The sequence below is a fragment of the Ascochyta rabiei genome, chromosome 4 (genome assembly GCF_004011695.2).
Source record: "Ascochyta rabiei chromosome 4, complete sequence".
NCBI classification, from domain to species: domain Eukaryota; kingdom Fungi; phylum Ascomycota; class Dothideomycetes; order Pleosporales; family Didymellaceae; genus Ascochyta; species Ascochyta rabiei.
Window position 1 is genome coordinate 2,000,626 of NC_082408.1, and position 21,466 is coordinate 2,022,091.

The following is a 21,466-nucleotide window of genomic DNA, read 5'->3' on the forward strand; positions in this document are numbered from 1 at the left end:
ACGCACGTATCGTGTGCTGGGTCTTAGCCAGCATCATGCAGAACAAAAAAGAAAGACATGCCCGAAAGGAAACCCCAAACACCGAAATCATGGCGTGCCGTAGCTGCACCGAGTTGTAGCTAGCTGGCAGCACCAACAGGCAAGCCGACGAGATCCCTGACCCAGCCGCTTAGCGGTCCTCAGCCCACTCGTTCTCACGGCGGATCTGCTCCTCCTCCTCGGGGGTGAAGTCGTTCTGGATGTTGAAGGTCTTGCGGATCTCGTCGGGCGACTTACCCTTGATCATGTTGGCGACCGTCTTGCAGCCGACGTCGAGCAGAGCCTTGATGTCGAGGTAGTTGGCAGCCTGTGTGTGGTCTGTTAGCGTGCGCTGCAGACAATAGGAAAGGGCAAGCGACGTACGAGGATGATCTCGAAGAGCATCTCCTGGTCGACCTGCATGAACTTCTGGTCCCACTCGTCGATGTCGGTCGACTTCTTGCGCGAGTCCGAGTCGTCGTCCTGGGAGGCGGGGGGGTCGTTGCGGTGGTGCTCGCACCATTCGAGGACCTTCTTCATGACGGCCTCGTTGACCTGCGATGGTGTTAGTGCGTGTGCAGCAGCTGCGGCGGTGGAAGTGCGCCTACGTTGGGGATGGGGATGGCCTCGTCGTTGTCGCCGCCGAGATCCTCGAGCAGGTTCTTGATCAGGATGGAGCGCTCGGCGACCTGGCGGTCGACCTCCATCTCGGCATTGTCGCTGGTGACGAGCTTGACCTTGGGGGTCGCGTTGGCTGCTTCGGTAGACATGGCGTAGGTGTGTTGTGTAGAGGAAGTGGGGTAAGCGGTGGTGGGCGGTGGTGGGCCGAGTAGTGGCGTGCGCGGGTGACGTGGCTTGCAAGGTGCGGCTGCGAGGTGAGTGGATTGGCGAGGAAGCGTGGAGAGCGGGCGGTTCGGGGTTTATAGGTAACCCGGGTTTGTCGGTCAAGTGGAAGGTTGTAGAGGCGTCCCACGGTTTGCTGTGGACTGCGCCGGACAAGCTCAGGCACCAGCACCCCAAAGAGGAAAGTCGGGCAAGGCTGCAGCTTTGTCACAGCCACTTTGACTTGACCAAGGGCGCAACGGGGCGCAACCATGGCCGTTTGTCTGTTGGACCATGTGCCAGTTTCACATTGCTATCGATGAACAAGCAGTCGTTTTGATGAACAAGCAGTCGTTGTGCGGCCCGTTTGATTGACATGCTCACAACGGCGGCTTTGGTAGTCGTCTTGTCTTCAGCGTAAGATGGCTCGGCATCTCTGCCTCATTCCCGCCACAGGGTGTGCCCGAACTCGAACGTGTACTGCATGTGGCATTCACCGAGAAGGTTGTTTGGTTGGGACACGTGCATAGCAGTTTGGACGTGTCCACCACCACGAACGATCAAGCTCACCATGACGCTGCAGCTACAGCAACAGAAAGCTACACAGAGCCACTCTCGTGTAGACGAACAAGGCTGGAGCTGCACCTCTGCTCCTTGACTCGAGAGGCTCCTGGACTCGAGAGGCTCCTGGACTCGAGAGGCTGGGTGACCCTGCATGGCATCACGGCTGCGAGCAGTGCTGGTTGCTGGTCGTGCTCGCTGGGCGGTGCAACACGGAATGCGCGCACGTGATGTCGCGCTTGATGCGGCGTGTGGCGTGCACAGGCCCAAAGTCCGCGAGAGCTCAGCGGTTGCTTGCGGCCTGACCAAGACAGTCAGACGGGCACGCAAGTCTCCCAGCGCGTGTACTTGTAGCCGTGTCCCGCACGATGTGAGCAATGAGCAAGCTGGTTCTACAGTGCACGTTGGCAGCTGTCGCTTCTGCCCCCGCCCCCTATCCGCCTGGTCCATCGGCGTTGTTTGGGCACCTATCATTGTCAGCAACGGCCGCAGATTGCAAACGCGCTGCTGGCCCTATAGAGCTGGCCCTCACCTCCACGACAACAGAACAGACATCAGACATGCGTCTGCGCCTGCGCCTGCGCTGTCTCTCCTGCTCTCCCAACCGCGCATCTAATCTGCACGCACCATGTGGCGGCGTCTCTATTTCCTGTTGATCCTGGTGCGCGTCTACTTTGCGCTGTCACCGAGCTATCTGCACCCGGACGAGAACTTCCAGGGCCCCGAGGTCATAGCCGGTATGTTTTTGTTTATTTTTATGTTTTTGTTTAGGTTTAGGTTTATGTACACGTTCGTGTACATGTTCATGGACATGTTCATGCTGCACAGCCGTGCTTTCTCGCCAACAACTGAGCGACTGACGCCTGCAGGCCGTGTCTTCGACTATCCCGTCCACGAAACATGGGAGTTCACCGCAGAGCACCCCATCCGCAGCACCTTCCCGCTATGGCTCGCATACGGCTGGCCCATGTACATGCTGCGCTGGCTGTGGGAGGGCTTTGGCTACGCCGTCTCGCCCTCGGTCGTCTACTGGACCCTGCGCGTGCTCATGCTCGCCCTGAGCGTCGTCATGGAGGACTGGGCCGTCCATGAGCTCGTCGACTCGCCCCGCGCCCGACGCGTCGCCGTGCCTCTGGTCGCCTCGTCCTACGTCACCTGGACCTTCCAGACGCACACCTTCTCCAACAGCCTGGAGACGCTGCTCGTGTGCTGGAGTCTGGTGCTGATCCAGCGCATCGTACGAGACAAGGTACGCCATCTGCGGTCCGCTCCCGTGTGATATGCAGCTAACGCAAGCCGCAGAAACGCTCCGGCATCTTGGCCTCGTCCATGTTGGGCTTCATGCTCGTCGTGGGCCTCTTCAACCGCATAACCTTTCCCGCTTTCCTGCTCCTTCCCTCGTTGCTTTTGTTGCCCCACTTCAAGCGCAAGTACGTCTGACCTTCTCCGTGCTGCTGCGTCGACGTTACTCACACTCACAGGCCTCTTTCCTTCGTCTTCCTTACGCTGTCCGCTTTCTTTGCAGCTTTTCTTGCCATCTGCGTCGACACGGCCTCATACACTCCTGGCGATTTCACCCTCTCGAGCGTTCTCAGCAAGCCCGTCATAACGCCATTCAACAACTTCATCTACAACTCCGACTCGGCCAACCTTGCCCAGCATGGTATACACCCACGTTACCAGCACTTCCTGGTCAACCTTCCCCAGTTGCTTGGACCCGCATTCCCGCTCCTCTTCTTCCTCCGCCCATCACACACAACGCCCATTCTCGTCTCTGCCTTGTCCGGTGTTGCACTGCTCAGCATCTTCCCCCACCAGGAAGCTCGATTCCTGCTGCCCGCAGTTCCTCTGGTCCTCTCCTCCGTCCGTCTTCCATTCAATCCTGGAATTAGGAAGCTATTCACTGCAACTTGGATCATTTTCAACCTTGCTCTTGGCATGCTGATGGGCGTCTACCACCAAGGCGGCATCGTGCCCGTGCAGATGCACATTGCAAAGACCAACGAAACGGTCACGCACGCCTTCTGGTGGAAAACATACAGCCCACCGACTTGGCTGCTCAACGGCAAGAACGAGGAACTCACCACGGTCGATTTGATGGGCATGCCAGGCGAGCAGATGCTCGAGGCCATCAAGACCGCTCTACCACCGTGTCGCACCCGCAAACCCCCCAAGCTCGAAGGGAGAGGCGCTACCTATGTAATTGCCCCTCGCTCCGCCTACCTTCTCACACCATACCAGGATCCAGCCCAGCGCAGAGATCTCTCTCTCGAGGAAGTGTGGAGCTACACTCAGCACCTGAATCTGGACGACATGGATTTTGGCGACGATGGCGTGTGGCCGACGCTCAGCAGGGTGGTGGGCGATCGCGGCCTGGTCATCTGGCGCGCGACGCGCAATTGCTGGGCCACCAACACCACGATGACCCCTGCCTAGCTGTCGCCTCAAAACCTTACAATCTTATCCGCACGGAATGTTTGCTACCAAGGCCATGACATGTTCTCTTACTTTCACATCAAAGATACCCTTTTAGAAACAACTCCTTCATAATTCAATTTCTTCCGCTTCAAAATAAACTTGATTTCCCTGCAGATTCCTCAGATGGCTATCTAGTCCTCCACCCACGTGCTGCCCATCCAAAATGTCAAGAACCAGGCAGAGTGTGCTTGTACATGTCTCTTCACCGTGTCCTGACTTTTCTCACTCGAGTATCGTGTCTAATGCATGGCTCATCGTCAGTACAACATACGACGAGAGTCGGTTGCGGTGCAGCAGCAGAACATGTCTGATAACATTTTTCACACATTCAACAAAGACCAGCTAGCGACACTGATATCACCCGAACCAAGCTTTACTTACGAAAGTCGGCGAAACACAAGCATGGTCCATGATAGAAACGACGATACTGAGACGGAAAGACTGCACTTCACTTCCTTTTTTCCGCAGTACACAGTCTACGGTACACAGTGTAGCTACCTTCCCCCATGAGAACCGACGACAGCTAGCCACGACGCTACAACTTGCCACGGAGAACATCCGTCAGCGAGAGATCATCCGGATCGTTCCCAGGGATAGAAATAGGCACCCCCGCCGACGTGCCCGCAGCTTCCATCTCCCTCTTCGCCGCCCTGCGCTGCAACCACGTTTGAAAATGCACCAGCTCGTCTGCACCCAGCAGCATGCGTCCACAGCCCGAGCACTTGTAGTACTGTACCAGCCCCTGCACACCGCCTCGCGGCACTCTGTCGGCTCTGAAGTCCTGCACGGGCGCAACCAAGGTACCGCACATGCAGCGCTACTCCATGTTCATGACGTCCGCGTCTCGCGGGATGGTGATTTCGCTTGCCTTTTCGGCTTTCTGGAACGGTGCTTCGAACGTGGCGGTCTTTCTCCACGTTTGGTTGTCCCGGATGATCGATATACTCGACATGTCGACAGCAGGGTAGTCAGTGCCAGGAGGGTGTTCGTTCGGCTGGTCGCGCGGCATTTCTTCCTGGATGTCTATCGTGTCTGCATCATCGAAGATGTCCGAGATGAAAGATTCGCGGCGGCCGACGAGGATGCTGCGAGGTAGTCAGTAGATCCTCCCACTCATCAACGATGATCGGAGGCCCTACGCTCTCGCCAGCACCTCTTCCACGCTCAGTTTTTTGGCAAAGTAGTTGGGATCGATCGTGGAGTCGTTGCGGTGTAGCATTGACAACCTGTCACTGTGGAGAGTTCAGTCATGGGTACTCAATCACAGATGGTGAGGACTCGATCTTACGCCTTCAATATCATCTTGCGTGCCTCGGGGAATCTTTGCGCCACGAAGAACAAGAGTGCCTTGGTCAAGTCTCTATTGTCAATCCTGTCGATGGCCTTGGCGAGTTTTTGGTCTTCTGTTTCAACAGTCGGCTTCTCTCCTCTAGGCTTGGGGGCGGCAGCCTTCGGCTTCTTTCCATCGCCTTTGGCTTGACGAGGGGGCGCCTTCGTGTGTGGCGATGTCTCATCTGAGTCATATTTCTCAGCGTCGACCTTTTCGACCTTTTCGATCTTTTCGCAGTCCATCTGTGTGCTTTCGCCCAGTCGTAGAGCTTGCTGTGATCCCGAGGGTTCGTCTTCCTAAGTGTCCTCCGGACGAGTGCCCGCCTGAGCGACTTCTGTCGGTGGCATTGCCCCAGTCATCATGTACTCATCTTCGTCTGATCCTGACGACCTTTTTTCGACACTGTCTTTTACAGCTTGCTGCTCTTGGCTCATATGTTGGGGACTCTTATCTTCAGAGCTGAACTCTCGCCGACTGGCCTCTCTCTGGCCACCCTCATCATCACCGGCAATATGCGTTCCCAACGAACTTCCAGCATCTTCCACTGCAGTTTCACGGGGAGCCTCGAATTCCACCGCCTTGAATTCATTGAACGCACCGAGTTTCGCACGCAACGTTCCTCTCTGAGCAACGAGCCAGTCCAAGAGAAGTCTTGGTCTCGGGGGATCATCACCCACAGTTTCCAGACGTTCGAGTCCAACATCGTCATCAGAATTGGACGCATCAGTTTGGCGCGTTGTTACCGTACTCGAAAGTTCCGGTGGTGGTGAGGCGTGGCGAATCGAATTATCACGACCCGATGGTCGAACTCCTTCGGGTATGCGTATCCCACTCGGGCCAGTGGCGGGCAGTAGATGTGGGGATGATGACTTTGGTGAGTTGGTGAGATGCGTGCGTTCACCTTCTGATAGCGACGGTGAGGCTGGCTGCCTTTCTTCGTTTGGCGTCATGGTGCTGAAAACGATATGTATTGGTATGAGTGAACGATGTTGGGTAGTGCTAAAAATTGGTTTGTAGCGATGGTATTGGGTGTTGATGACATAGACGTGCTGCAGTGAGAGCAGACGGTTGTGGGTCAGCTGTCACTTCCCGAGGTGGTGGACGCTGCATGTTTGAGTAGTTATCATGGTCGCTATGGAGACTTACCAGTCGTCTGGAAGGCAGGACCAGTACAAATAACCACAAGTCTGGTCGATCAGGAAACGGTCACAGTCTCACCCTTTGTCGTCCTACGTGGCTCCAACATCAATTCTTTGAAATCATAAACGGGATAGGTGTTCAGTTGAATGCCGATGCCAGCAGGTGTGATAGCAACATGTAAAATCAAACTTTTTACATCAGCTATCGAACGAGAAGCATCAGGTCGGAGCTCTCCTACGCTCTCTACAGCTTTTGCGCGCTCGACGCTGGTAGTCTATTTTCCCAGCTGCCCAGCCATCGATACCACTCACAAACGCCCTTCAACTCTCTGAACGCTGCGTTCACCGGCCCGTCATCGCCCTGATCCTTCCGCCCTTTGAATTCGATGAAGAAAATGTACTCCCAGTTGGCCACACCACTTGGGCGCGTGTTGATGCTCGTCAGGTTGAGCTTGTGCCGGCCAAAGACGGAAAGACACTGTGCTAGCGCGCCAGGGTTGGGGTCTGAAGGCGTGTAGGGGAGGGTGAAGAGGAGCAGGGTTTTGTAGTCTTCGTTTTCGGATGCCTTGGTGTTCGAGTGCGAGGATGATGTTGCTTCTGAGCTGTCATTCCGGCCCAAGACCAAGAATCGCGTCTGGTTTCCGCTGACGTCGTTGATGCCTTCTGATAGGAGAGAGAGATTGAAGAGTGTACCGGCTACTTTGCTGCTGATGGCCGCTGCATTAGGATCTTTCGATTCTGCAACCATCTGCGCAGCCCGCGAAGTCGAGGATACGTCGAAGCGCTCAGCGTGCTTCAGGTACTTTTGCAGAAAGGTCTTGCATTGGCCCCAGGCTTGAGGGTGAGAATACAATTCCGTGATCTTCGAGAGATCGTCTGGACTTGACGAGTCGAGACCGAGCAGACAGTGGCTTACGCCCACGTAGGCTTCTCCACAGACGAGTATGTCGTTGTACTTGCTGTGCAGATCGGCAAAGAGATCGAGTGTAAAGACTACTGAGCCATTCGTGCTATTTTCGAATGGCACGACGCCACGGTATACGCTGCCGTCTTGCACCGCGGCGAAAACATCCTCAATAGTAGTTTGTGGTGCGAGGGTATATGTGTTTGGTGAAAACGTGTCGAGGGTTGCCTTGGTTGGTTGTTAGAGGATCATCGATGGTATGGAGATGCAACAATGCATAAGGGAGAACATAAACAGAAGAAATAAGTCTCAATAGCCGTGAATGGGCGTTGGCAAGAACAGCTGGTTAAGAGTGTTTCTCGTTGTGATCAATGAAGGTCGACTATCCCGTGACGTGCTGACTCTCTTGGAAAGCTTCTCGCGCAACAAGATGTTTAAAACCGACAGCATTGCCGCAAAATGGAACTGACCTGGTGCGTATAGCTTGCTTCTGGGCCTAAGAATGCTACCTTTGGTTTGCTTGCTTCTGACATGTCGTTGTACTCTAATCAGTGTGTGAATCGTGAAAATCGAGGTTCATGTTCGGAATGGAAGTCAGAGCGGCATCGGCCTTTGCACGGCTAACGACATCATAGGGCGCATGTACCAAGGCCCAGCATGTAGGGCGTATTGCGCTCCACGTCAATGCACGTACGCATATCCCGACTGGTACAAAGAGACTTGGCAGTCACGTTAAGGAGGCATCACAGAGTATGGCACGGTAGGTTCAAAGCACAATTTGATTCAGCTGGATAGGAACGACAGACAAGCTGACGCATACGCGAATGAGCAATTTGCCTCTCCTTCTTCCACCTAGGATTGCTGCGGAAAGCTCGCAAGCAGATGATTGACAATGGCTATTCTTTAGTGTCCTGTTCGTCTTCACTCATGGCCGCAGCTGAGATGGAGCCCATCAATCGAGGTGTGATTGGGCGACTTGTCGGAGAAGGTTACTGCCTCTCCATTGAACGAAAGGGGTGGGTGATAAGAATGGGTGGTTCATCAGCCTGTCCGGTGTGAGTAATGGTAAAAATTCACAGGGTAGGTGGCTGACCATGCAAAACCTCCGTGAACGCTCCCCTATTCGTCTACAATCTGGAGAGGCGAAGCGTCGTGATATCGACTGCTCCGTCCTTCAATCCGGGCACGTCTTGTCGACCTTGTGCGCGGGCAGCGGGCGTTCCGTCACTCGACGCGTGGAGTGGGGACGCTGCCTCGCAGTCAGCGAGGGCGCACAACCGTCAATCATCGTAGAACTCGTCTTCGTCATCGTCAAAGTCGGCAAGCTGCTCAAAGTTGAGCGCGTAACGCAGAATGGCACCGATACCGCCAAAACCCTTGACGAACTGGTTGCCCTCCGAGGAACGGTCAGAGACGAATTCGAGCGTGGCACCGAAGTCACGGTATTTCTCGGCGAGCCACTCGAGCATGGATGACTGCTCGACGATTTCCATCTCCTGACCGGTTGTCTTGTCCATGAAGTTGGTTCGGTCCGCCTCCTGTGTCTTGTTGGTGTGGAGAATGACCTCGGCACCGTCCGAAGCCTTGAGCACCCAGCGAGTGATTTCGAGGTTCTCGAAGACAATCAGCGTCTCGGCGGCGCCAGCCTCCAGAGCCTTGAGGGTATCCTCGACACCGTAGCAGACCTTGCCGGAGTCCTTGGAGATGTGGTCGAAGTACTCGTTGATGAGCTTCTTCTCCTGGATGAACTTGACGTTGCCGAGCGTCTCGGACGACAGCTCAATGGCCTGGTTGAAGCCGTTCTCGCCGCCGTAGGACACATCGACGACCTTGATGACCTTGGACTGCAGACGGTTGTCGAACAGATCGGACTGGTTCAGGTCGTTCTTGAAGTCGGCACTACCAGCCAGAATGATACCAGCCACGTTGACCTTGTCGGCTGTGATGAAGTTCTGGACAGCCAGCTCGGCGACCTTGCGAACGTAGTTGTGGCGCTTCTCTTCACGCAGACGGGCGAAACGAAGGGCGGACTGACCACCACGGCCGTGCTTCTTGGGCAGGTCGACGGAAAACTTGTGAACGATTTCACGGGTGTTGCCAGACAGGGTGCCGAAGAGGGCGCCGTTTCCGTCCATGATGATGAAGCCGAACTTCTGGTCGGACTCGAGCAGCTCGCTCAGAGCCTCTGTGTGGAACTTGTTGTCACAGAGGTACAGCGAGGTGTTGATGGGCTTGAAGGGCTCGAAGTCGATGTTGACCTTGCGCTCCTTGCCCTCAGGGGTAAGGATTTCACCGCAGTAGATGACGAGGCCATTGGGCGGGACCTTTGAGTAAAGCTTCAGACGCTGCTGGGTCGAGGTGATGGCGGACAGGACGGAGAGACGGTTGACGCGGGACTTGATGTTGGAGGCGGTACCGAACTCTTCGGCCAACATCTTGGCGGCGCGTGAGACCTGGTCCTTGGGCGCTGTGGACAGTGAGTGATGGTGTCTTGTGGGTGGCATAGCATGGCATGGCATGGACTGGATGCATCTGGCACCGGGGCGCTGCAGGCAGGACAGAGCAGGGCTCACGTACGAATGATGAGGGAAATCATGGATGTGCCATTGCCACGGGCGGCTTCAAGACGCTTGATCAGCTTCTTGACCTTCCAGATCTCGATGTTCTTCTCCGCGTCGTTGGGCTGGGGCTCCTTCGACGACATCTTCGCGGCGTGGGAGCGAGGGTGTGGTGTGTGTGAGTGAGTGACGAAGGCGGGGTCTATGCTGAATTTTTGCCTGCGCGCTGCACGCTGTTCGGCGGCGGGACCAACCGACGGTGTTACGAAGTGCCTACCAAGTACCACGCCAGGCTCAAGGGGCGCACCAACGAACAACGGCAACGCAGTGTGAATTGATCTGTCCGTCACTGTCCTTGCTGCGCTCGTCCTGCAGGCACCCAACGCCCAACGTGCACCTTTCACCTTTGCCAGCCAGACACAGTCACCCTTAGTCACCCATAGTCACCCACAGTCACCCCTAGTCGCCCGTAGTCACGGCTGACTCTGTCTCTGCCTCTGCGTGTCTCGTGCCAATCGCTTACGGGCCCACTCACAACTGTCGACGCCCGCGGCGCAGAGGTGCGATGACGAAGGCACCTGTGGGGCACCGGCCTGCCTCATGCTGCGGTCTCTCTCGTTGCTCCAAAGCTTCACACATGAGCTCTCTTTGTCCGTTCTCGGCGCTTCTATCTGCCACAAGTGCCGCGCCGCGCCGCAGCGGTCATGGACCACAGGCGTTACGCATTTCCTCCGCCAATCTTCCTCCCGACGATAACCTCCCAGCGGCGCTCCATCTAGCTCCCGCGCCCTGCATGGGTCTGTGAACAAGTTTTGTGCCCGCTCCACCTGCTCTCCTTATTCCCCTCTACACTGTCCTCTGCTCGCCGTCGCTCAGCCCACGTGAGACTGACGTTTGCTCACCATGGACATCAAGGGCACGCAGCCCTCTACCTGGGACCAGTACGATGGCGTGCGGGGCTCGTCGGTGGGCTCGCAGTCCAGCCGCGTGCAGTGGGACGAGCTCGAACGCCGCCCCAGCGAGCAGAGCGCCTCCAACGCAGGCGCCTCTTCAGCGCTCAATGGCACCTTGCGGCGAAGGAGGTAGGCAACATGGCAGATTCTGCAGTGGCTAGCGTGGACGCTGGGCGCGCAAAGAAGCACCGACTGACAAGCAACCCACAGGTCCTCGGTGTCGCAGCAGTTGCATACGCTGGTCGATGCAGGCGGCGTCAACAGCATCAACAACTTCGCCCGCTCGTGGCAGCGTGCTGCAGGCTTCTTCGAAATCACCCCCGTGCGCCCGAGCTTTCGCGTAGAGAGCGAAGACGAGGCGGACGAGACACCCACCGCCGAGTTCCCACGCACAGGCTTTGTCCCAAGCTCCCTCGCAGAGCACCGCTCAGCCCTTCGCAATGCGCTGCAGACACAGGGCCGGCGCACGTCTGATCAGGCTGTCGTAGACGAAGAGAGCGCCGCAACCGAGAGCTCACGCCTCTTGCCCAAGGACTCCCAGCAGCGGCTACGAGGACGAGACGACAGCATCTTCAACATTGAGCCTTCGCTCTCTTCGCCCTTTGGTGGCAGCTATGGTACGGCCTACGGAAGCTTGTCTTCGCGCGTCAACGAGTCTTCCATGCGCCATGCCGGACGCTTGTTCGCTGAGCAGCAGACCAAGGGCGTGCAAGAGCCCGAGCAAGAGCGCGAGCCGCTGCTAGTCAAGCAGGTCGAGGAAGACGGACAAATCATCAACGTGGTAGTTGGGCAATCAACACTTCCGCAGACCATCTTCAACTCGGTCAACGTTCTAGTCGGTGTGGGGCTGTTAACGCTGCCCCTAGCCCTGAAATACTCTGGCTGGGTGATCGGCATGATCTTCCTCGCCTGGTCGGCCATTGTTACCTCGTATACCGCAAAACTGCTTGCCAAATGCTTGGATGTCGACAATTCACTCATCACCTTTGCCGATCTGGCCTATGTCTCGTTCGGCAACAAGGCCCGCGTTGCTGTCAGCATACTCTTCTCTCTCGAGCTTCTGGCAGCTTGTGTCGCGCTCGTGGTGCTTTTCGCTGACAGCATGGATGCTTTGATTTCTGGGTATGGCGTTATGACCTGGAAGATTGTCTGCGGTGTCATTCTGATCCCCTTGAGCTTCCTTCCTTTGCGCATGCTCTCGTTCACGTCCATTTTGGGTGTCATGTCCTGCTTCGGTATCACAATCGCTGTATGGGCAGACGGCCTCATCAAGTCCGAAGCCCCTGGCTCTATCCGTGAGCCTATGGCCCAGTACCTCTTCCCTGAGAACTGGATGACAATCCCTCTGTCTTTCGGCCTACTCATGTCTCCTTGGGGCGGTCACTCCGTGTTTCCCAACATCTACCGGGACATGAGACACCCCTACAAATACCATCGCGGAGTCAACATTACCTACATCTTTACCTACATTATCGATATCGGCATGGCATGCGCTGGTATTCTCATGTTCGGTGATGGAGTGAGTGAGGAGGTTACGAACAACATTTTCAAGACTGCTGGCTACCCTCCAGGACTATCGGTCTTCATCGCCATCTGTATTGCCATCATTCCACTCACCAAAGTTCCACTGAACGCGCGTCCCATCGTTTCCACGCTCGAAGTTCTTTTCGGTCTCGATACACGCGCAATGGCTGTCTCGTCTTCCCTGAACGGCATGTCGGGCCTCAATCGTGGCCTCTTTAAGGTTTCGCTACGTATCATTACAATCGTTGTCTTCGTGATCATCGCGATTGTATTCCCGTCGTTCGACCGCATCATGGCGCTTCTCGGCAGTGTCGCCTGCTTCTCCATCTGCATCGTCCTGCCGCTGGCCTTCCACTTGAAGCTTTTCGGCAAGGAGATTGGAACGGCAGAGAAGACATTGAACTGGGTCTTGATCGTCTTTAGCACAATCTTGGCCGTTATTAGCACAGGCTTTGCCTGTGTACCGAAGGAGTTGATCGGCGCCTAATGCGCGCCCGCTTATACGATCTCGACACCTGTACAGAATCGGTGGAAGTTTGTTCGCTATCTAATGTTTTTTTACTTGTATTGGTAATGTTGGGCATTCGGAGCTGTATATCCATAGCACGTTCAGGCGCTCTCTGCTGCATCACATTTGTTGACAGATTGAACCTGTTCATCAAATTGACTATCGAAACCACCATGGTGGCTCTGTGGACTTGACGATAGCACCTGTTCATTCTGCCTAGTTTGCGTGTACGTTCAGCTTGGAGCGTTCCCCTAATTCGAACACGACTCGAAATGGTGTGGATCCCGCAGCGGAGGTCTACTCCGCAGTTCACGTTGCCCAGATGGATAACACGGTACGGGTTGTGGAGATGGAGCTTGGAGCATACGTCACCTCTTGTCTCGAGGTTCTCTCAGCACAAACGACGATAGCAGGGCTGGTGTGAGACGTCATGTACATCAGAGTCAAGACAAACCAGAAGCAGAGCGACACCTAATCCACAGACGAGACAGCATGTCGGTGTTGCATCGCCGGTACCAGGCGTTCGGTGTCGTTCGTGCTGCACGCAAGCGGCCGTTCTATTCATAACCCTAGCTAGCTCCAACGGCATCTCCACGCCCAAGCCACCACCGCGAAGCTGACGTCTCAGTTCCCCTGCTACTACGTATACTTGTACCTCGCAATAGACTCATCTCTCTTCACCTTTCACGTCTTCTTCTTGTGTCCGTAATGTCTCCTTAACATCTCCTTGCAGCCTTGCAAGACCCCCAAACCGCCCACGTCATCGCCCAATGCAACATTCCATTCCCCGAGCACCTGCAGCGCACGCGACACCATACCGAACCACAGGACCCGGAGTCCAGAGCCAATTGCGATACAGTAGAAGATAGGGAGAATGCCCTCCTTGGCACAATGGGCTGGCACGCCATCCATCAAAGGCTCGAGTGAGAGCACACGCATGGCGTTGCTCACAGCTTCGCTCATCGGCCTACAGTGCGTGGCCCCAGCAGCTTCCACCCCACACACTGCAGTACCTGCTAACACGCACAATCTACAGGATAACATGGAACGTCGAAATGACCTACTGCACCCCCTACCTCCTTGAGCTCGGCCTCACCAAATCCCGCATTTCCCTGGTCTGGGTCGCCGGTCCACTTTCAGGTCTGATCATGCAGCCTGTCGTCGGCGTGATCGCCGACCGCTCGACCTCGCGCTATGGTCGGAGACGCCCGTTCATGGTTGGCTGCACCATCCTTACATCCCTGTTCCTGCTGCTGCTCGGCTGGACAAAAGAAGTGGTGGCCTTGTTTGCGAGCGATAAGGAGACGATCAAGAACGCGACGATAGTGCTCGCCGTGTTCAGTATCTACGGCATTGACTTCGCAATCAACGCTGTGCAGGGCAGCTGTAGAGGTTTGATTGTAGACACGCTGCCAATTCCGAAGCAGCAGGCTGGGAGCAGTTGGGCAAGTCGCATGGTCGCTGTGGGGAGTTTGATTGGATATGGTGCTGGGGCACTCAAACTTGAGGCTGTCTTCGGGACATTGCTGGGCGATACGCAGTTCAAGCAACTTACCGTTGTGGCGGCGTTCTGTTTGTGTCTGACCGTGGGGATCACAAGTTGGGCAGTGACAGAGAGGGTGTTGATTGGACGTGGTGGTGAGGAGAAGCTGAGTGCATTCAAGGTTCTTACCGATCTTGCAAAGTCGACGTTCGATCTGCCTGCGAGCATTAAAGCCATCTGCCATGTACAGTTCTGGGCATGGATAGGTTTGTACCAGATCGGAATCACTCGGCGAAACCCGATTCTAACAACAAGACAGGCTGGTTTCCGTTCCTCTTCTACAGCACGACTTGGGTAGGTGAGGTCTACCTCCGCTACGATGCGCCCGCCTCTGTCAAGGCCTCAAACGACATGACTGGACAGGTCGGTCGCATCGGCTCGCTGGCGCTCATTGGTTTTTCGATCATCACATTTATCATGTCTGTGCTGCTTCCTTTCGTCGTCAAGAGCCCAGAAGGCGGAGAAGCTCCTTTTACCGCGCGGCCGCCTGCCAAAATCGCCACTCTCGTAGAGAAGGCTGGACGATTCAAGCCAAGCCTCCTCACGGCGTGGACAATCAGTCATGGCGTCTTCGCAGGCGCTATGTGTCTGGCACCCTTTGTTCAGTCTTTGCGCAGCGCCACCCTCATCATCGGCATATGCGGCATGTACGTCTTCCTGAACCCCTACCAAATAGTAATATCTGGCTAACAGCTCCAGTTCCTGGGCAATAAGCTGCTGGGCGCCCTTTGCCTTCCTCGGCGTAGAAATAAACCGCCTCTCCTCAACACCGTCCTACGTCCCCCTCGGTCGCAACTCAATCGAGCTCGATACGCCTTCTACCCTGCACCTCGACCAACCGGACTCCGAGGCGCAGTCCACAGGCGAGGGCAGCGGCAAGTACCTCGGTATCATGAACGTATACACGACGCTCCCGCAATTCGTCGGAACGGGAATCTCGTACGTCGTCTTCTCGCTGCTGGAGCCGGGGAAGAGTCCCGAGCTGAGTGACGCGCCGGAGGAAGAACATCACAGCACCGAAGGCGTCAATGCCATCAGCGTCTGTCTCTTCATTGGAGCAGTTTGCGCGGTTGTTGCTGCGTTCACAACTGTAAGGCTGGGCAAGATTGCGAGGTATTGATTCATTTAAACATTTGTTAAGAGGTACTGTGTAGAAGTGAGTTGGCAACAACATGTATTTGTTCAATTGTTGGACACTTTTTGAAATATACTATCATCCCCGTTCAACGTGTAGCTCTTCTAATGACAAAGAAGTTCGGCCAGCATAAGATTAATAACCTCGATCAGATATCTCAGCATCCCATCGACCGTCCATCTGCAACCATCTCCCTTTCTATCCACCCACAAAGGGCATATAGAACCCTGTGCATCCGAGCACTGATCTCCACACGGCTATGCGTCAGTTGGACAGCCCAATGTCTATGTGCAGATTGAACGTCGGTGCCTGGACGTATATATTGTTGGGTGCCGTTAGATGCAGGGATGTCGTTAGGTCGCCGCTTTGGCTTGGGTGTAATGAGACAAATGAGGGGATGACGGTGGATGATGGGAATGATACTGCTTATACTCGCATCTCGGCGTTGAGCCGTGGTGATAAGGACATGGTTGGAAGTGTGCTTTGAGAACTGTGAGTCATTTGTGGACCATTGATGCTTTGTGTTTTATTTGGTCGTTGGGCAGCTCTGGGAGCACATATGTAGACGATGAATCTCTCTCATGTCTACACCGAACAACAAGATGGAGCACACGATCTGGTGACTACAAGCTTCCAGCCCGACGGACATAAGCACCCGGCATTCGGTACTATTTCTAAATTGGGACTTGGGTCAGAGTGACATGCAAGCATTCCCTTCCCCAGTCCATGGCGCTTGCCTCTTCAGGGCATCTGCTTAGTGAAAGGCGGCGGCGGGTAAGTTTTCTAGCAAGAAATTCTTGTAGCACCCCCGCTTTCTTCTAGAACATTGGGAAAGTGTGGCTAGAAAGCTCTGCGTAAAGTACGAATGCATGCAGGGCTCCCAAATGACTAGAGAGCAACCTTGCAGCAGTTGATCTCTGCAAGTCATCTCAAGGTTCTGCGTCAGGTTGGCCAGGCTGGCGAGCGAGAGACGACAGCTCAGTGGCGCTTCTGGGATGCTGTCATTCCTGGCCGTTCAAGGCGGCCAATCTGTGGAGGAACGGGTGCAGCAAAGGGAAGGATCAAAGAAAGGTGCCTGCGCGGCCAATGTCGGCCCTGCCGTGGTAACGACAGGCCATACCTGGCAACTGCTGCGAGTGATGTGTATTGGCAGATAGAATTGAGTCGCTGCTTCTCGTGGAGGTGCATGGCCAGAAACACGTGCAGCGCCTCGACGGCACAGCAGTGAAAGGCTCAAAACCCGTCCAGCCTCCACGCAACATACAATAAACCACGCACTAGCAGTCTTTCAGCAGTCCAAGCACGCTATCGTGCACCCGTGCCACCGTCTACGCGCCTTCAGCTTGGACGGCCATTCTTTCACGCTCGGCCTGCCGCTAATCGTAGCCCGCCAAAGTTCACGCTAATCGCCCCTCTCAGTCCCGCCGAAAAGCTGTAGACGCACTCACCAACTCACAACATCCCTCAACATTTTGCCACCTTGCGTCGCGGAACCACAAAACCTCTGCCAAGATGTCTGAGCCGATCCGCAATAAGAAGATGGACTCCATCTCCGCTCCGTAAGTCTCTTTCTGCCCCACGACACCTTTTTCCCGGCACCCTACCACGCAAACTCTCTGCCCTAACCGCCGCCATGGACGTCCCCAGGTCTAACAAGCAGCCTACCAGCACACCGCAAAACACACCCGCCAACGCCGCACCCATCTCGTCGCGCGCCCAACAGCCCACTGTTGGCACTATCAACGAAGGTATGTCGCACTCACTTTTCTGTTCTGTTGTCAGGTTGCCCCTCCAACCCCGCGTCCTCGCGCTACAGGCGTTCCTGACCGCTAATTCGAATTTTCACAGAGGAGCTTGACCGCGCCGCCGCTGGACTGTTCGCTGCAAACCCCGCCCTGGTCTCGATGATGCAGGCAAAGCTTGGCTCTCTCGTCGGCCGCTCAAGTGGCTACATTGAGTCGCTGCCTGGCTCCGTCCGCCGCCGTGTTGCGGGCCTGAAGGGTGTCCAGAAGGAGCACTCCAAGCTCGAGGCCGAGTTCCAGGAGGAGGTTCTCCAGCTCGAGAAGAAGTACTTCGCCAAGTTTACACCCCTGTACGAGCAGCGTGCGAAGATCGTCAACGGTTCCACCGAGCCCACAGAGGAGCAGGTCAAGGTTGGCGAGCAGGAAGACGAGGATGAGGAGGACGATGACGAGGAGCAGCCCGAGAAGGAGCTCAACAAGGACGAGGGCAAGGACGTCAAGGGTATCCCAGAGTTCTGGCTGAGCGCCATGAAGAACCAGATCTCGCTCGCCGAGATGATCACAGACCGTGACGAGGCTGCGCTGAAGAGCCTCACCGACGTCCGTATGGAGTACCTCGACCGCCCCGGCTTCCGCCTCATCTTCGAGTTTGAGGAGAACGAGTTCTTCACCAACAAGACCATCACCAAGACCTACTTCTACCAGGAGGAGAACGGCTACGGTGGCGACTTCATCTACGACCACGCCGAGGGCGACAAGATCGACTGGAAGGCGGGCAAGGACCTCACCGTCCGTGTCGAGAGCAAGAAGCAGAGGAACAAGAGTGAGTTGCCTGCTATTCTCTTATTTGTGCAAAAGACTAACATCCTACAGACACAAAGCAGACCCGCGTTGTTAAGAAGACCGTCCCCACAGAGTCATTCTTCAACTTCTTCGACCCCCCGAGCCCTCCCCAGGATGACGACGACGCTTCCTCCGACATTGAGGAGCGTCTCGAGCTCGACTACCAGCTCGGTGAGGACATCAAGGAGAAGCTCATCCCCCGCGCCATTGACTGGTTCACCGGCGAGGCTCTTCAGTACGAGAACATTGAGGACTTCGACGAGGGCGAGTTCGAGGACGAGGACGATGAGGATGAGGACGAGCTCAGCGACGACCGCGACGAGGATGAGGAGTCAGATGACGAGGTAAGCAAGAACCAGCCTGCTGTTCAATCGCAACACACTCACAGATTTTTAGAACGACGGCACAAAACCCAAGCAGGAGGCTGCTGAGTGCAAGCAGAGCTAAATGTCTTGTTCGACCATTTTTCTTCGATGACATCTCAGGGCATTGGGCTTGTTTCAATCTAGATGGCACTCCTGGCTGTGACAGGCTCGCAACCTGACTCTTTCTCGTTACCCTTGCACAGCACTACATGTTTTCCCGCACGGCGTATCATTGCATCAAAAGAGCAGGACGCCGATGGGGGTGGTCGATCTAGCTATACATGAACTATACCGGGTCTTCCTCCCTCGATCCACTCCGCTCAACCCTAATAGTTCCTGCATACACTTCTCCTTTAGGCACACCATGTCCGGCAGCAACAGGATTCAGACACACTTGGTTTACGGTACCTGGATGTTTGTTACATGGACTGGTCGTGTCACGCACACGAGGGAGCGATGAGCAGCGGATGACTTCACGACTACAGCGATGGATAGTAAAAGTTTGGTATATAGAGCGAAACGAAAGAAATGAACAGCGAGTTTACACATGAATTGAGCTGCATGCGTCTGGGAACGTGTGATTCGATGTGTTGTCAAAGAATTCAACTTAGTTTTGCATGGTACCCAGGAACCAACAGAGGTTTCGTATATACCAGCTCGCTACAAGTTGGCCACAGGCACTCTTCTTTCTATTACTTGCTTGTTTGTACGAGGTAATGAAAGCGACGTGCCTTACAGGCTAGTGCGGGGTAGCATGCTTGGTGGGGGTCAGATCAGATCTGGACGGGCAGAACTTCGGCTCAAACAAATTTCGAGAAGTTGCGACAAACAGCCAAACACAGCACCAAACTTACTATAACAAAGCTTCTTCTTTTTTTCTCACACATCATCCAGGCTCATAGAGTTTTTTTTTTCTTTTCGATCGCAAGCCTCACATCGCATCTATCGTCTCGGAGTAACGCACACCATGGCGCGCAAGAACCCCAACATCATCATCACTGGCACACCCGGTGTAGGCAAGACAACACACACAGAGCAGCTGGCAAGGGCAACAGGACTCAAGCATGTTTCCGTCAACCAGATTGTCAAAGACGAAGGGTTCCATGAGGGCAAGGATGAGGAGACGGGGAGCTGGATTGTCGACGAGGACAAGGTACGTCCTTTTCCACACTTGTGTTCGTATGGGGACGTGATACTCGCGATGCCGCGCCGTGAGAAGCATGCTGCTGACAAGTTTTTTTCTTTTCCCCCCACAGCTCCTAGACTACCTCGAAGAACGCAACATATCGGAAGAAGGCGGTAACATCCTCGACTGGCACGCCTGCGATCTTTTCCCCGAGCGCTGGATTGATCTCGTCATTGTCCTGCGCTGCGACTCTACCGTGCTCTACGATCGCCTCACCGCCAGAGGGTATAAGGACAAGAAGCTCGATGAGAACATGGATAGCGAGATCATGCAGGTTCTGCTTGATGAGGCGCGGGAGGCGTACAAGGAGGAGATTGTCGTTGAGCTGCGGAGCGATAGTGCGGATGATGTGGACGGGAATCTGGAGAGGATTGAGCAGTGGATTGAAAACTGGAAGAAGGATCGCAAGGACGAGGAGTAAGGGACAGCACACCGACGAATGAGAAGAAACGCGGCTCTGAACTGCTTTTATGGTAAGTCTACTTTGGTGTTTTGTTCCTTCTACGCGTCGGTTCTGGCGGCCAGCCACTCCTTCAGCTTGTCCAGCGCCTTGCCACGATGGCTGATCTTGTTCTTTTGTGCCTTCTCCATCTCCGCGTACGTCGTGCCTTCGTACTCGAAGCACGAGTCCCAGCCTATCCTTTAATTAGCACTCCACTCCAACTCACTACGCTCTACTCAGAGTCCGATTTGCTTACCAAAGACAGTAGGCCCCCGACTCGGCACCAGCTTGCCATCCGTCCGTCCCTGAAACGTAATGGGCTCGTGGCCAGGTCCCTCGCAGTACCCGAATGTGCACACGGCCTGTGCAGACTTGTCATCGAAGCCCGCAAGCATCTTGTGCAGCTCGAGGGGTCCGAGGGAGAGCATGAACCATTTGCTGGTTTGTTGCATTAGCACACGAGACGAATGGGGTTAGTCATGATGATGACGGGGGGAAGTGGTACATGTAGGGTCCTGGAAGGTCGTTCATGGCTTTGAAGCAGAGACATGTGTCTTCGACCAAAACGGGTCCACCAACCTTGCGTTCGACGTTAGTAAGATATTCAACTGAACCAATTGGACTGGATGCCAATAACTCACTGCTTCTGCTGCCCGGCGTGCCTTGTCGAGCGTGACTTCCTCAACCGTGCCCTGGATCTCGACCAGGTCGACATTCTGGTTTCGCAGCTCAATGACGCCGTCCAGGATGGCTTGGACTTCGGCGAGCTTGTTCTTGTTGCCGGTGATGAAGTTGAGGTGCTTGGGCACCGTTGTTGTGGACGACATGTTGGGTTGGTCTGGTAATTGGGGCCTGGAACTGCGTAGCTTGAGGCTCTTAGCTAGCTTGACTGTGACGTCTACAGATGGAAAGTCTTGAGGCTCTTGGATGGTTTGTGGTGGCGTTTGATGGCCCAGCTGAGAGAAGATGCAGACCGGATCGAAAGCCGCACGTGGTCGAATACTCTAGTGCTGTCAGGTTAGTGAGCAAGGCAATCGAGATCCGGTGAGATCATATACCAAGATGAAAGCTTTTAGCAGTCTATTCCGCAGCTTTGATAACGGTGATGCTATAAGCAGCAAGGTCTCACTGTCGTAGCGGAATTAGTTGTGAAAAAGGGCTGAAGGGCGCATCTGGCTGTCTCGCAATAAGACTCGCAGAGGTGGCTATAGGGCTTAGATTGCGACGTACTGGGTAGCTGAAATCCTAGCTTCTGAATGGATGCAACGAGTTTCCAAGGTCGTCTCCAACACAGTCGAAAGCTGCACGACAAAAGGCGGGGGTCTATCTTTGGGCATGGAAGCGAGGGCGCTATGGCCCGGAGAGGAAAAGAAAACACCTAGCGCTGCATCGAATGTGACCTTGCCTTCCAACCA

The 21,466-nt window shown here is 55.1% G+C and overlaps 11 protein-coding genes across 12 annotated transcripts, besides 8 other annotated features; 5 read left to right on the top strand and 6 right to left on the bottom strand.

The window, feature by feature from the left end:
- Positions 1-169: 169 nt before the first annotated feature.
- Positions 170-788, bottom strand: EKO05_0003103 (uncharacterized protein; the record flags this gene model as incomplete). Its single annotated transcript, XM_038937915.1, has 3 exons — positions 170-346; positions 403-573; positions 627-788. 3 exons carry the CDS (start codon positions 786-788, stop codon positions 170-172), a joined length of 510 nt encoding a protein of 169 aa, XP_038801661.1.
- Positions 789-2,029: 1,241 nt separating this feature from the next.
- On the top strand, positions 2,030-3,837 carry EKO05_0003104 (alpha 1,2 mannosyltransferase; the record flags this gene model as incomplete). The annotated part of the gene is made up of 4 exons (XM_038938169.1): positions 2,030-2,138; positions 2,271-2,650; positions 2,704-2,831; positions 2,883-3,837. The coding sequence occupies 4 exons, from the start codon at positions 2,030-2,032 to the stop codon at positions 3,835-3,837; spliced, it is 1,572 nt and encodes a 523-aa protein (XP_038801662.1).
- Positions 2,140-2,221: a tandem repeat.
- Positions 3,838-4,696: 859 nt separating the features above from the next.
- Positions 4,697-5,451, bottom strand: EKO05_0003105 (uncharacterized protein; the record flags this gene model as incomplete). Its single annotated transcript, XM_038937859.1, has 3 exons — positions 4,697-4,964; positions 5,019-5,111; positions 5,168-5,451. 3 exons carry the CDS (start codon positions 5,449-5,451, stop codon positions 4,697-4,699), a joined length of 645 nt encoding a protein of 214 aa, XP_038801663.1.
- Positions 5,452-5,505: 54 nt separating this feature from the next.
- EKO05_0003106 (uncharacterized protein) lies at positions 5,506-6,159 on the bottom strand (the record flags this gene model as incomplete). The annotated part of the gene is made up of 1 exon (XM_038945210.1): positions 5,506-6,159. The coding sequence occupies one exon, from the start codon at positions 6,157-6,159 to the stop codon at positions 5,506-5,508; it is 654 nt and encodes a 217-aa protein (XP_038801664.1).
- Positions 6,160-6,592: 433 nt separating this feature from the next.
- On the bottom strand, positions 6,593-7,785 carry EKO05_0003107 (Prephenate dehydratase; the record flags this gene model as incomplete). Its single annotated transcript, XM_038938136.1, has 2 exons — positions 6,593-7,480; positions 7,723-7,785. The coding sequence occupies 2 exons, from the start codon at positions 7,783-7,785 to the stop codon at positions 6,593-6,595; spliced, it is 951 nt and encodes a 316-aa protein (XP_038801665.1).
- Positions 7,786-8,532: 747 nt separating this feature from the next.
- Positions 8,533-9,956, bottom strand: EKO05_0003108 (translation termination factor eRF1; the record flags this gene model as incomplete). Its single annotated transcript, XM_038937713.1, has 2 exons — positions 8,533-9,719; positions 9,830-9,956. 2 exons carry the CDS (start codon positions 9,954-9,956, stop codon positions 8,533-8,535), a joined length of 1,314 nt encoding a protein of 437 aa, XP_038801666.1.
- Positions 9,751-9,784: a tandem repeat.
- Positions 9,957-10,231: 275 nt separating the features above from the next.
- Positions 10,232-10,287: a tandem repeat.
- A 2-nt stretch (positions 10,288-10,289) lies between these two features.
- Positions 10,290-10,318: a tandem repeat.
- A 395-nt stretch (positions 10,319-10,713) lies between these two features.
- EKO05_0003109 (uncharacterized protein) lies at positions 10,714-12,774 on the top strand (the record flags this gene model as incomplete). The annotated part of the gene is made up of 2 exons (XM_038937711.1): positions 10,714-10,892; positions 10,974-12,774. The coding sequence occupies 2 exons, from the start codon at positions 10,714-10,716 to the stop codon at positions 12,772-12,774; spliced, it is 1,980 nt and encodes a 659-aa protein (XP_038801667.1).
- Positions 11,456-11,497: a tandem repeat.
- Positions 12,775-13,669: 895 nt separating the features above from the next.
- EKO05_0003110 (uncharacterized protein) lies at positions 13,670-15,458 on the top strand (the record flags this gene model as incomplete). The annotated part of the gene is made up of 4 exons (XM_038938096.1): positions 13,670-13,767; positions 13,832-14,544; positions 14,598-14,985; positions 15,038-15,458. 4 exons carry the CDS (start codon positions 13,670-13,672, stop codon positions 15,456-15,458), a joined length of 1,620 nt encoding a protein of 539 aa, XP_038801668.1.
- Positions 15,459-16,985: 1,527 nt separating this feature from the next.
- On the top strand, positions 16,986-18,505 carry EKO05_0003111 (histone chaperone; the record flags this gene model as incomplete). 2 transcript variants are annotated; one of them, XM_059636092.1, is made up of 5 exons in its annotated part: positions 16,986-17,032; positions 17,142-17,221; positions 17,322-18,038; positions 18,089-18,402; positions 18,455-18,505. In XM_059636092.1, 5 exons carry the CDS (start codon positions 16,986-16,988, stop codon positions 18,503-18,505), a joined length of 1,209 nt encoding a protein of 402 aa, XP_059492075.1. The 2 variants fall into 2 exon arrangements, with proteins under 2 accessions (XP_059492075.1, XP_059492076.1); XM_059636093.1 differs by having other exon boundaries at positions 16,986-17,221.
- Positions 17,637-17,711: a tandem repeat.
- Positions 18,307-18,403: a tandem repeat.
- An 885-nt stretch (positions 18,506-19,390) lies between the features above and the next one.
- On the top strand, positions 19,391-20,030 carry EKO05_0003112 (Adenylate kinase; the record flags this gene model as incomplete). The annotated part of the gene is made up of 2 exons (XM_038938029.1): positions 19,391-19,576; positions 19,680-20,030. The coding sequence occupies 2 exons, from the start codon at positions 19,391-19,393 to the stop codon at positions 20,028-20,030; spliced, it is 537 nt and encodes a 178-aa protein (XP_038801670.1).
- Positions 20,031-20,110: 80 nt separating this feature from the next.
- Positions 20,111-20,878, bottom strand: EKO05_0003113 (nucleoside triphosphate pyrophosphohydrolase ham1; the record flags this gene model as incomplete). The annotated part of the gene is made up of 4 exons (XM_059636094.1): positions 20,111-20,244; positions 20,308-20,489; positions 20,557-20,630; positions 20,693-20,878. 4 exons carry the CDS (start codon positions 20,876-20,878, stop codon positions 20,111-20,113), a joined length of 576 nt encoding a protein of 191 aa, XP_059492077.1.
- Positions 20,260-20,289: a tandem repeat.
- Positions 20,879-21,466: the final 588 nt, after the last annotated feature.